Source organism: Clinocottus analis, unplaced genomic scaffold, assembly GCF_023055335.1.
Source record: "Clinocottus analis isolate CAN_PGR_092001 unplaced genomic scaffold, fCliAna1.0.p SCAF_27, whole genome shotgun sequence".
Lineage (NCBI taxonomy): Eukaryota > Metazoa > Chordata > Actinopteri > Perciformes > Cottidae > Clinocottus > Clinocottus analis.
This window is the reverse complement of record NW_027176009.1, coordinates 4,187,490-4,199,762: the sequence shown is the minus strand read 5'-3', so window position 1 is coordinate 4,199,762 and position 12,273 is coordinate 4,187,490. Positions and strand designations below refer to the sequence as shown.

Genomic DNA, 12,273 nt, shown 5'->3' with positions numbered 1-12,273 from the left:
CTTTTCCTTTTTGAAGGTTGTAAAAAATAAATCACGACAAATTTTATTTCCACAATGTAAAGAAAGATTGAAAACAAGTTTTTTTTGGAAATGAGTGCATGGTGGTGGTGAAGAGCAGCTCAACATGTTTCATATGCCTCCGTGGAGACCACAGCTTTGATCTAACAGAGCAGACCTCAGGAGGCACGAATCCATGCAGCCTCTGACTCGCACTAACCCAACCGTCCGCAGGTTTTGGTAAACAAGCAGCGTGACATATTCTCACACACTTCTTCAGCCGTCGCACCAGCTGCCCCCTCATTCAGTCCTTTGGCTGCAGGAGCAACTTCAAAAAGAAGCCAAACACAGAGGGGAGCAGGAGTGTGTGTGTGTGTGTGTGTGTGTGTGTGTGTGTGTGTGTGTGTGTGTGTGTGTGGTGGACGTATGAGGGAGGAGTTGCATTCCTTCCACTTGTCACTAACACACACACACACACACACATTTTCTGTTTCCCTTTTGCAAATTAATTACTTCCAACTGCCCCTGGAGTCTTTGATGCCAAATAAAGCCACGTTGAACTTGCAGTTTAAACTTTATTCTCATATCTTCCTCACACATCTGGAGCAGATATCACATGAAGATGTATTCGTCGCTCCCATGTCGCAACTGTTGTTTTAATCACAGAGTAACGTTCACTTATGACGCAGACAAAGCTGGACATTGACAGGCTGTACTGGACTGCTGGGTGTCAGGTGGGTTCATCTGGATCATTTTTCAGCTGCAGCGCTGCTGCTTTGCTACAATAGCGCCCCCTGGTGGCAGCTGCAGCAATGACGAGGGGTTTCTCTGAACCATTACTTTAGTTAATGTCATTAAGACACAAGAGTTAGATGTGATGTTATTTTAGTTATGTTAGCCTGTTTTAGTTGTCAGTTTTCCATAAAGTTTAGTTTGAAAGTAGTTTCACTTTGATTCTGCATGTGATGTGGCTCCATTGTCCAGACGACTTTTCAGAAATGCTTTTAGTTTATGAAGCTGCTCAGATCCTTTTGTTGTTCTTGTTTAGCTGTTCCACAAAGCAGAACAGAAACTTGTGGTGCTGCTGCTTTTAGCCGTTATGCTCCGAGCTGTTGGCAGAGTCTTCTAGAGAATATGAGAAAATATTTATATTTATTGATATCTATTCAGTCTGGTTTTTGTTTCATAATTGTGTGATTTCTATTGTTATTGCTTATTTCTACCTTGTCTTATGTGTTTTTAAACTTATTTTATTTCTTATTTTGTTTTGCTCTGGTTTTACATGGTCATTTTATTCAGTGTTTATATATATATATATATATATATATATATATATATATATATATATATATATATATATATGTATGTATATATATGTATGTATATATATGTATGTATATATATGTATGTATATATATGTATGTATATATATGTATGTATATATATGTATGTATGTATATATATATATATGTATGTATGTATATATATATATATGTATGTATATATATATATGTATGTATGTATATATATATATATATGTATGTATATATATATATATGTATGTATATATATATATATGTATGTATATATATATATATGTATGTATATATATATATATATATATATATATACATATATATACATACATATATATATATATATATATATATATGTATATGTAAGCTTTATTTTGTGTGCATTAATGTCTTTTTTTTATCGTTTCAATCATTTGTAAAGCACTTTGAATTGCATTTCTTTGCCACCAATAATGAATGTCAGTGCAGATTTAGAGCAGGATGTCAAGTAGATGGAGTCAGAAGAACTGCTTTTCCCCCTCTGGACGGCAATAAACTAAATATTGGCCAATTTACACAACCCTCCACCACCTCATCATGTCGCTGCCGGCTGGAAGTCAACACCTCTGCCAGGACAGTCAGGGTGGAGGATGTGGGGCCTGCATCCCTTTGGAGCAGACCCTCTGTTTGAGCAGCAAAGATCAACCATGGCTGCTTCCACCTTGTTCATGGATCTCTCTCTCATGTGTCCACTCGATAAAGTGACGATAATAATGATCCTTCATTTGAAGAGAGCTTTGACCCCTATCCTATCACATGAAGCCAAACACAGACACTTAGCTGATCGCCTTCCATTGCAACTGCTATTAAACCAGAGAAGAAGAAAGAGACACACAAAACTTAATTAGAAATACGATCCATTTAATTAGAGTTGTGTTTATTTGTTGGGCTATAACAATGTTTAGATCAGGCTGTCTGTGTTTCTGGTGTCAGGCCAAGCTCCAGCACAATAACATTGAATTATAGTTAATTGCAATGTAAGCGAGATAGCTGTGCACACGTGTGTTTGATTGTGTTTATGTGCGTGTGTGTGACTTCCAGCACTGCAACACAATGCATGTTTTACTAAAGAGACAAACACACAGAGCAGGTGATGAGACAATCTGCAGTGCTGTCATCCGTCCACCAGGTGTCAGGCTCTAATCAACCTGGAAGACTTTCTTCCTGGGTGTGGAGGAGCAGCAGGTGATGGACAGCTGACACGCAGGTCTGCAGAGAGAGAAATTAACTAGAAGCTGATCACAAGGACGGGAAGTCACCATCACCATGTGTGGCACCTTCTTCTTCTTCTCTGGTTTCTTTGAGGCTCCATAAATAAGAAGCCTTCTTGGGGAACCAGAGGAAAAGAATCTTCTGACACAACATCCGGTTCATTGTCTCCAATAAAAAAAAAAACATTTTTTTGATTTTGAAGGCTGACTTTAAAATGGATGAGTGTGGTATGAGAATATTTATACAGTTTATTGTATTGCTCGGATCTGAAATCTCCCTGGGCAAGTCCCGTCTCCACTGCCAGCTATGCCATTTGATACGTGCCACCTGACTATCTTAAACTGGTTCAGATCCATGCACTCTGTGACACCACGGGGTGTCAGCTTTTGCACCTCATTCCACAGGGTCGGTAACGTGTCTGCATGCCCCGACTCCACGCCCAACCACATGTACACATCCCTCTGACACTCATGTGGTCATGGCCCAACCCGAAATAACTTCCAATCTGGTCTGACTGACCGGCAGCCATCCCTCCTCACAGCACGGGGAGAAACACTGAGGAAGGAGAAAGTGTGTGAGGAAGAGTGTGTGACAGAATGTAAGAAGATGAGAGTTGACGTTTAAGGAAAGCTGACGCTGTCTTAGACTCACATGGTCACGAGGATTCACAGTGTGATTGTCGTACAGCAGCCGATACAACACAAACATATTTGGATTGTTGATCCAAGAAGATTCTGACTCTGGACTGGACCATTTCAGCTGAATGGTTGGACCGGAGTGGACCATGTATGTAGCAGCTGCTTCCTCAACTTGACCGACGACTGTTGGATAACCATCCTGGACCCACAGGATCTACACGTTCTTTGAATAGAAAAGACAACTTGATGGTTGATGAGTCAGTGTGATCTTCAGCACACATCAACACACACCAGATTACAAGAGCAACTTAAAACACCTGAGACTCTGGATATCGGACCACACGTTCATCCAGGATGCTCCATTTCTAAAGACATCTCTCTAGATGTCACAATCGCATCTTTTGCACCCGGACGCTTTGCCTCTTGTTTTTGTGTGAACTGGTTCGGACTTCGGATTTGGACTTTGAACTCGACATCATCCTCATCTGGACATCCAGAATCCTGAAGGTTTAACCCCTCGAAGAACTCACTGTACGCTATTTATTTTGTCTTCTACACTCACCAAGTTATGGATTCACAGGGTGGTCCATACCTCAACATTAGGGCCCTCTGCTCACCTCTGGGTGCTGCCCGCGTTTGCCAGTTAGCCATGGGCTGTGCAGTGATTGCCCTGGTAATCCACAATGCCGGGTACAGTGGCTCACATGGAGTGTTCTGCATGGCGGCGTGGTGCTTCTGCTTCGCCATGACGGTTGTGGTGTTTTTCCTGGACGCCACTCGTCTCCACAGCTGCCTCCCCATTTCCTGGGACAACCTCACCGTCACATGTGCTGCCTTTGCGACGCTCATGTAAGTCACAAGTTCAGTTGGGTTTGAGGTGCTGAAGTCTCGTGGCTCTGCTTCAACACCTCCATGTAACAAATGTGTATCCGCCAATCCACAATTCACAGCCAAGATGACTTGACTCTTTAAACATCAGACCCAGACCAAACTAAACTTTGAACTCTGTATATAAATAACATGTACTGAGGGATACCGTATCGTTAGGCTGTGTAGGTTTCCCAAAAATTATGTTTTCAAAAATCTAGGTTGAGTTACACAGTCACAATGTTAAAAAGTGGTAATTTCCTTATTTATTGATTGTGCACTGTCAAAATATGTCATAGACCAGCACTTGTGTTTGTAAAGAAACTTTAAATCTCATATATAATGAATACATTTACGTAAAAAATGGATCAAGTGATTGTGTGAAAGCTGAAAAGTGTCATTTGTAGCAGCAATCCCTCTGAAAAGGATCAACTGACTGTTTGACTTGCGGTCCGGAGCAAAATTAGCCGCTAAAGAGCTCCCGTAGATATTGGTGAAGAGCAAAAAGCTGAATGAATAGACGTCATCAGGTGGACGACTTAATGAAAGCTCATGCTGCCGGAAGTGTACATAAAACACTACAAGTGCACAAGTTAACTTTATTAACTGTATAAAGTGATAAATGTTAGTTTTATGTTTTCAGCTTGTTGTGCTGCCACCAAGTGGCCAAATAACTAAATCGATTCAGATTTAAGATCCACCTTTCAACCGCATCTCGTGGTCTATGTTTGCCCCACTTCTTCTTCTTCTTCTTCTTCTTCTTCTTCTTCTTCTTCAGGTATGTGACAGCCTCTGTGGTCTACCCACTCTTCTTTGTCCAGTCTGAGTGCCCCTACGCCGGCTGTGAAGTCAGAAATTTCCGCATCGCCGTGACCGTGTGCTCCATCCTGGGTGCTCTGGCCTATGGGGCTGAAGTGGCCTTGTGCCGAGCCAGGCCAGGCCAGGCAGTGGTGGGCTACATGGCCACCGTGTCTGGCCTCCTCAAGGTCGTTCAGGGCTTTGTGGCCTGCATCATCTTTGGAGCGCTGGCCAACGGGAGCGAGTATTCCCGTTACGTCGCCACGATCTTCTGCGTTGTCGTTTACGCCTTCTGCTTTGCTCTGACGGCCCTGGTGGTCGTCATGACCGTGTGCGGGCGGACGAAGGCCGTGCGCTGCTTGCCGTTCGACCGCTTTGTGGTGGTGTGCACCCTCCTGGAAGTTCTGCTCTACCTGAGCGCATCAGTGGTGTGGCCGGTGTTCTGCTTTGACACAAAGTATGGCACTCCTTGGAGACCGTCGTCGTGCCCTCAGGGAAGATGTCCGTGGGACAGCAAGCTGGTGGTGGCCGTGTTCTCCTGCGTCAACTTTGCACTGTACGCGACAGACCTGATCTACTCACAGAGGACACGATTTGCCTCCTCGCATAACTCACGACGAGTGTAGCATCATATGGAAGCTTAAAATGATCATATTGGCTTAACAGGGCTATGTTATTAATCTGCTTCCATCTTGATTTTGTTTGTGCATTGAGTTGATATTTAAAGATGGAAGTTATTGAGGGGGCGGTGGAATCAAAGATGTTCCTGGACATCACTGGTGCGACACATGGTCCAACTTGGAGGAACCCAGATACCTCGACTTCAACCTGAAACTACTCTGGAATGTGAAAAACGAATGTTTAAAGCTCGGATCGCTGTGCCACACCCCGATAAGGTGACACCCCATCTCTTCAAGTCACCCACGCAGCCGGGTCCCACTGGTATATCCTGTCAAACCAAGACACTCCCACTATTATTGACCAGTGGCATAACCCACACACTGCACTTTCTGCTGCTCAAAGAATGCACAAGGTCTTCAGTATAAATAGCAAATCTAGCATTGGCATCTGTGGCATCCCAGTCATCTGCGAACCCCTCACCGACGATTTAAGGACATTACCTTGGCTGCCAAAAATAAACACGAGCCGTCTGCACTCATATTGAAGCAGTGAGACAGCATTTATTAGAGGCTGCTTCATCAAGTCCACTGCTGAGGGGATCTGCAGGTCGAGTCTGAACGTGGTCAGTGTGACGGAGACGTCACAGAACATGTGACATACTGTATGTCCTTGAACGACAGGTAATATGTAAAAAAAAAAAAAAAAAAAGATATTTATTTTATTTACATTTACACTGTTAGTTATAAATCTGCGTCATTGTTAGAGAGAACGCTCCGGGAGAGCGATGATGTAGTTTAAACCCACACATGAGTGGGTCAAACAAACACCAAACTTCCAACCAGGAGATGAAAGTTGAAGACTACTGTTGAATTATTTTTAAGTTTTATTAGTGATGTGTGTAATGTGTTTACTACTTATGTTATGTTGTTTACATTTTACTTATAGCCCAACCATGTTTTCTTTTTGAAACCTAACTAAATGGTTTTTGTTGCCAAAACCCACGCAAGGGTTTTTCTTTGAATTTGGCAACGTTAACCATGTGTAAACTGGGACCGCACGCTGGGCTACTCAGTGTAAAGTGACATAAAGGAGTCTGACAAAGCGTCAGTATGTGAGGAGTAGGAATGACGATGCTCTCAGCCGCAACTTTGGGCAGCTGTTTTCAGTGATGAAGCTCTAATATCCTGTTAAAGTCTACCTGTCCAGCGCCAAACAGCAGACAGACACAGTTAGTGACTAGCTAGCAAATATAGCAACGCATTATGGTGCCGAGAGAGACAGAAAGACCCTCCCTCAGGAGGCGGTAGAGACCAAAACCGAGCTTAAAGAGAGTGAACAACAGACTTACAGTCACCCGGTGACCAGAAACTGGACACATCTTCAATGCTATTGTTGCTTTGTGTCTGCTAGATGTTTAAATAGGCAATTGATTGCTAACAAGTTTTCTACATCAACTTAACGTAATAATATTTAAATGTTGTGTTTACAGTTTTATTGCAACCCCCCAGACATAAGACATGAAGTCCAAAAATATTCCAGATACAATACTGTACTAATGTAATAAGCTGCCCGTGTTATTTAAGTGAAGTAAGACTCCAGCTGCCTGAACTTCAAAATGCAACTGTGTGATCACCTTTAAATGTAAACCTCAAATAATGTTCAGTGTGTAGTTTTGTTCATAATATGTCTTGGTTATGCTCCCTGTTTTGTTACTATACCCTTTTTATCATCTTGTCTCGGTCACCTCCACTTGTATCAGTTTTGAGTTAATGCCTGATTTTTGTTTATAACCCAACATACACGATCTTTGACCAGCATTAATTTGCTTGACAGTATATTTTTTTATACCCCAGTATCCTCACACACTCTGGGAGTAAAGGAGAAATAACAAAGGCCTGACACCTTCTCTGTCAGCACTTTAGTCTTCTTGTTTCGCAGGAATATAACGTGAAGAAGACGTCTAGCTGCAACAACTCAGCCTCAACAGTGACTCCTTGTCCTTCTCCTTCTCTCTTGATTAACAATGCTCTCTCTCTTTCCCTCTCTCCTTTCAACTCTGACTCTCTCACACCATACAACCACCCTCTCTTCCTCCTCTCCACCCTTCACTCCTCTCTGCTTTGGTCACTTCATCTCTCTAATCCAGGATCAATGTATTCCCCTGTCACAGCTGTGAGTGCTATGGATGTATTATATTAAGTCCTTGGGAAGCCACTGCGCCACAGCATGCGTAAAGCAACCTCTTGGTGCTCAGCATTAAATCAGTTGGCTGCCCGAATCTATCGAAGACCTTATTGTGTGTTTTAGAGATTTTCTTTTCAAGACGTTGTGCCAATACATTTTTATAAATTAGTAAGTAAATACAAGTAAACAACATGTACAAGAGCAGATGAGGACTGTGTTATACGTGGGTTTATGTCAACCGGTGGTGTTTTTTTAAATTAGCAATTAATAAAGGTAAATAACACTGTTTGCATTATCATCCTCCTGCAGTTATTTCCATGGACTGGTCCTCTAGAGGTATAATACTTGCTTTGCACTGTGACGGATATTTCCAAAGTAGGATACAACATCAGTGGGATATGACAGAGTCCAGAGAAAGCTGCCACTAAAAGGGACGGACAGCGTGGCCACACTGCAATCTGTATCTCCATTAAGGCCTGTGTGCGCTCTGTTGCTCTGCAGATCCCCATTTAGCAGCTGTTCCATGCTCGGTACTCACTTTACTTCTCACTCCTTGCGGGCCTCTGTCTTAAACATAGCTGCACCCCCCCCCCCCCACACACACACACACACATACGCACACACACACACAGCCAGAGTGTATGAACTCGTTTGACAGAGATGATTAGCGACAGGTGTCTATCACAACCTCCCCTTCCTGATTCCATAGCCACGGGGTCGTGGAGGGGACTGCTGGCTCGCTGTCATGACTCATCTCTGCTGGTGTGTGTTGCTGATGTCAACTCCCCCCTCTCCCGTAGGTCTTGGCTCTTGTTCTGCCAAATGTTATTGTGGAACAGTTTCAATGGCTAAATTATTGTCCCACTGATTTGCACTGATTGCTATATTTTGTGTTTCCAAATAGGCTTATGAAATTAAATAAAAGCTGTAAGTACTATGAAGTGAGTTCATCCCACAGAGAAATAGGCTCTCTCAAAATCTTCAGGGAATTAAAGACATCCTCGGTAGATAATGTTATGGAATTGTGCACTGATGCAAGCGTCGTCTTTCATTTTACTGATTTGTTTATTGGTTAAAAGTGTATGGTTGTGGAACTGGAACATAACTGAAACAATTTTACCTCAAGGATTTCTCCCTCAGTAAACAAACACAGCTGCTGTTCACATTTATTCCCAGCAGAAGGTCAAAGTACAGAGACGACCAGCACGCCAACCTTTTAGATCTGAGTCACCGGGTTGGTGCAACAGCAAACACCGAAAAACAGCACAATCAACAAATATCCTCTTGTGACTTTGTGGCCACAGTTTGTGGCTATTTAACCTCCTGCGACTTTATAACAAAGAAAATCTTTCTTTATGCTAAATACCTGCTGAACTTAAAATTGAAATAACAAAGAGGTACAACATATTTGATTCTCCACGTGTTCTTTGGGGAATTTCACTATGATTTGTCCGTGAGATTTTGTGATGAGCTGAGGGAAATGCTTTATTAGATTTGGGGTTTACATGAAATTGAAAGCTGACATTGATTACAGTGGATGATTTAACGCCACTGCTTTGTATTCATTCCTGTCTCGGACTCATTCTTGTCACTCATTCTTGTCTCAGACTGGGAGACGTATGCACACTTGGGGAAGATTTTCTGTCGGTGTGATATTAAATATGCACTTCTGCTCTCACTCAACAAAGCTACTTCACTCTCTCTTGCTTTTTTTGTACGTTGTCTCACATATGCACACACACACACACACACACACACACACACACACACACACACACACACACACACACACACCTCTGGGCCCTAATCACTTCGAGCAACAAATTGTTGTGGATGCGTCACCTGGATCCACTTGTCACTGTGCTGGAAAAGAAGAAAAACAACTGTTTCGTTTCATGTTCTGTGGTATTTTTAATAAATCTCTTGGGCGTATGTCAAAACAAGAAGGAGCGAATGAGTGTTGTCACGCCTCAGCACACATGCCAAGTCTGAGTGATAGATAGTACAGAAGCAGGCAGTGGTAAATTGACTTTTTGTGTGTGTGTGCTGTGTGTGACTGAGAAGCAGAGTTGCAGGGATACATCACGGACATGTACAGCTTGTTTGAGATTAGGTTCGGAGAATAGTTCTGCGGGTAATTATTCTAAAAGCTGAAGCAAAAAAGGGAAAGGTGCACTATGCCGTACCACCTCATACACTTCTCCATCGGTTTTTATGCACCTTGCAACATCATAAGTGAAGGAATAATCATATTGTTCCTTCACACCTTAAATTTCAGTTTTACACTGACAGCTACTCTGTTTTGAGAAATCCAAAATACTGACTCAAGAAAGAGTTTACATTTTGCAATTACACTTAAAACGTTACACAATTGCACATCTGTAAAGTTAGTTCACTCACAAGAGACAGTTTTTTTAAAATATATATATATATATTCTTAATCCTGACTTTAAGTCCCCATAAGGCATTGAAAACACAGAATCATACATGTGCCATAATGCAATTAGACTTCCTTGTCTCCTAAATGCCACGTCACACCTCTAATTTGCAACGTAGACTATCTGTAAGTTTTTTTTGTTTTTTTTAAGTCTAAAGCCCAAGCGGAGATAACCCTGATGACATCCCCCTGACCCTAGTCTCCCATAGCCAAACCTATTCCCAGAGCTCTGTCAGCGCCAAAAAAAAGGTCTGGCTCCACACATTATATTTCTGCTATGGGGGGTAAAATATGCTCTGACTTTTTTATTTCTTTAAACTAATCACAATGACTTTGCAAAATATAAAGCGCAGATAATGGAAGGGCAGGAGAATGTCGGCTGAAATAGGTGACCAATAGCTGGCTTATACGCAGTCTCCAACTGGTGAGTCAGATGAGACGACTATGACATCAGACTTCTGAAAGCTCTTCAGGAACCACAAAAGATATTACAGGCATTATCGTGTTTTCACAGGCATAATAATACTCCTTGTGACGAGTAAACAGAACTTAAAGGTCCAGTGTGTAAGATCAAAATGTTGTGTGGGCAGAAATGGAATATAACTCATTGTTTTTTTCGTTAGTGTATGATCCCCTGAAACTAAGATTTATTGTCTTTTCCGTAGCTTAGAATGACATTTCTTCACATAGTTTGCCCTGTTGCACTGCCATGTTTTTACAGTAGCGGACAAACCAAACTCTGTCTCTTAAGAGGGCCTTTTAATGTCACTGTACTCTCCGACACACTTGGAGAAGGAGGTGCGAGCCAAGTGGGGTTCATTATTTTGCATTCAGCAACCTCACCACAAGATGCCACTAAATCCTTCAGACTGGACCTTTAATATTTGAACTCAGTGGAGCGCCCCTTTAGAAGACAACAGAATCAAGTGATTTAGTATCTATCAAGCTAAATGATATCCTGGCAATGTGAAGAAGGAAATGAAACAGCCTTTTACACCATGATGAAAGGGAGATAAAAATTGATCGTTGGACAGTTAAAGTTATTTGAACTAGACATCTCAGTAATCCAAAGTACCTTGCTTTTGACCCTGGGTTAAAATAAATGACTATTTCCCTGCGTTTGGGTGTTCACCAGTAGAGAATAAACTTATGAAATCATATCAGCTGCCAAGCTGACTGAAGAGGACGAGTAGTTTGACAGCTGGTGCTGCTGGAAGGCCACGCATTCTGCTTTATATATAGACGGCAGCATATGCAATCCCTCCGCCTGCATTCCTGTCCAACAGCACCATGGGAAAGTAAATGGAATGAGTTCCCTCAAAGGAGGAATACGGCACCTCTTGTAGAGTATAAATTTAGTCTGGCATGGCATGGTATGAGAAACACAGAGAGGATACAGGGAGAGGGTTAGTCCTATTAAAATGTGCACAGGGGAGATTTTAGCATCAAACTGACAGTTACAAGCCAAGTTCACGGCTTAATTTGAGAATATGCATTGGTGAACTACCAAGGGAGAGGCCGCCAAACTGTGTTTGAGATCCGTGGCTCATTAGTGTATGCAGCATCCAATTCTGCTTCATTTCAGATTCTGTCAAATCTAAGGGGAGAGGAAGAAGCACCGGTCGACAGTCTCATGTTGGAATAACAATCCTTCATTCAAATTCAGGTCCCTCAGATATCACTAGGCAGTTGTAGTACCCTGAAGTGTTTTGGTGAGTCACCTTTAAATCTCAATGCATTTCTTGTAAAAAATAATGAACCCTGAACATATGACGGAGTATTTCAAGGAGTTTGCATGTGAAAAGATGATGTGTTGTCACTAGTGCAACATAAAATAAGAAATGTGCAATAATTTCTCTTGTATAACAAAAACTCCACCTACTGAATCACATCTGAAGAATTTTACAGCAATTTAAATTTATTGGTTTCAGATATATTCCATAACAACTCAAATAGATTTGGTCAGAAACTAAGCGGAAATTATGTTAAATGACGAGTCATTTGTCAGAAAAATCATCGTCACAACTAATTTGATTAGAGATTAATCTTTTATTATCTGACTCCAGCATCTGAAATGTCTATGCCTATGCATCAAGGAGCAGTGGGCTGCTGTGCAGTGCCTGGGAGCAACTTGGGGTTCAGTATCTCGCTCAAGGACACCAAC

The 12,273-nt window shown here is 42.0% G+C and overlaps 1 protein-coding gene across 1 annotated transcript; it reads left to right on the top strand.

Annotated features, from left to right (window-relative positions):
• Window positions 1-3,723: 3,723 nt before the first annotated feature.
• Window positions 3,724-5,818, top strand: LOC137795167 (myeloid-associated differentiation marker-like protein 2). The gene is made up of 2 exons (XM_068592490.1): window positions 3,724-4,051; window positions 4,848-5,818. The coding sequence occupies exons 1-2, from the start codon at window positions 3,771-3,773 to the stop codon at window positions 5,491-5,493; spliced, it is 927 nt and encodes a 308-aa protein (XP_068448591.1). The 5' UTR covers window positions 3,724-3,770; the 3' UTR covers window positions 5,494-5,818.
• Window positions 5,819-12,273: the final 6,455 nt, after the last annotated feature.

Coding starts and splice junctions, on each gene's coding strand:
- LOC137795167 (XM_068592490.1), top strand. CDS start 3,771: ATGGATTCACAGGGTGGTCCATACCTCAACATTAGGGCCCTCTGCTCA. Junction 4,052..4,847: donor GCTGCCTTTGCGACGCTCAT/GTAAGTCACAAG, acceptor CTTCTTCTTCAG/GTATGTGACAGCCTCTGTGG.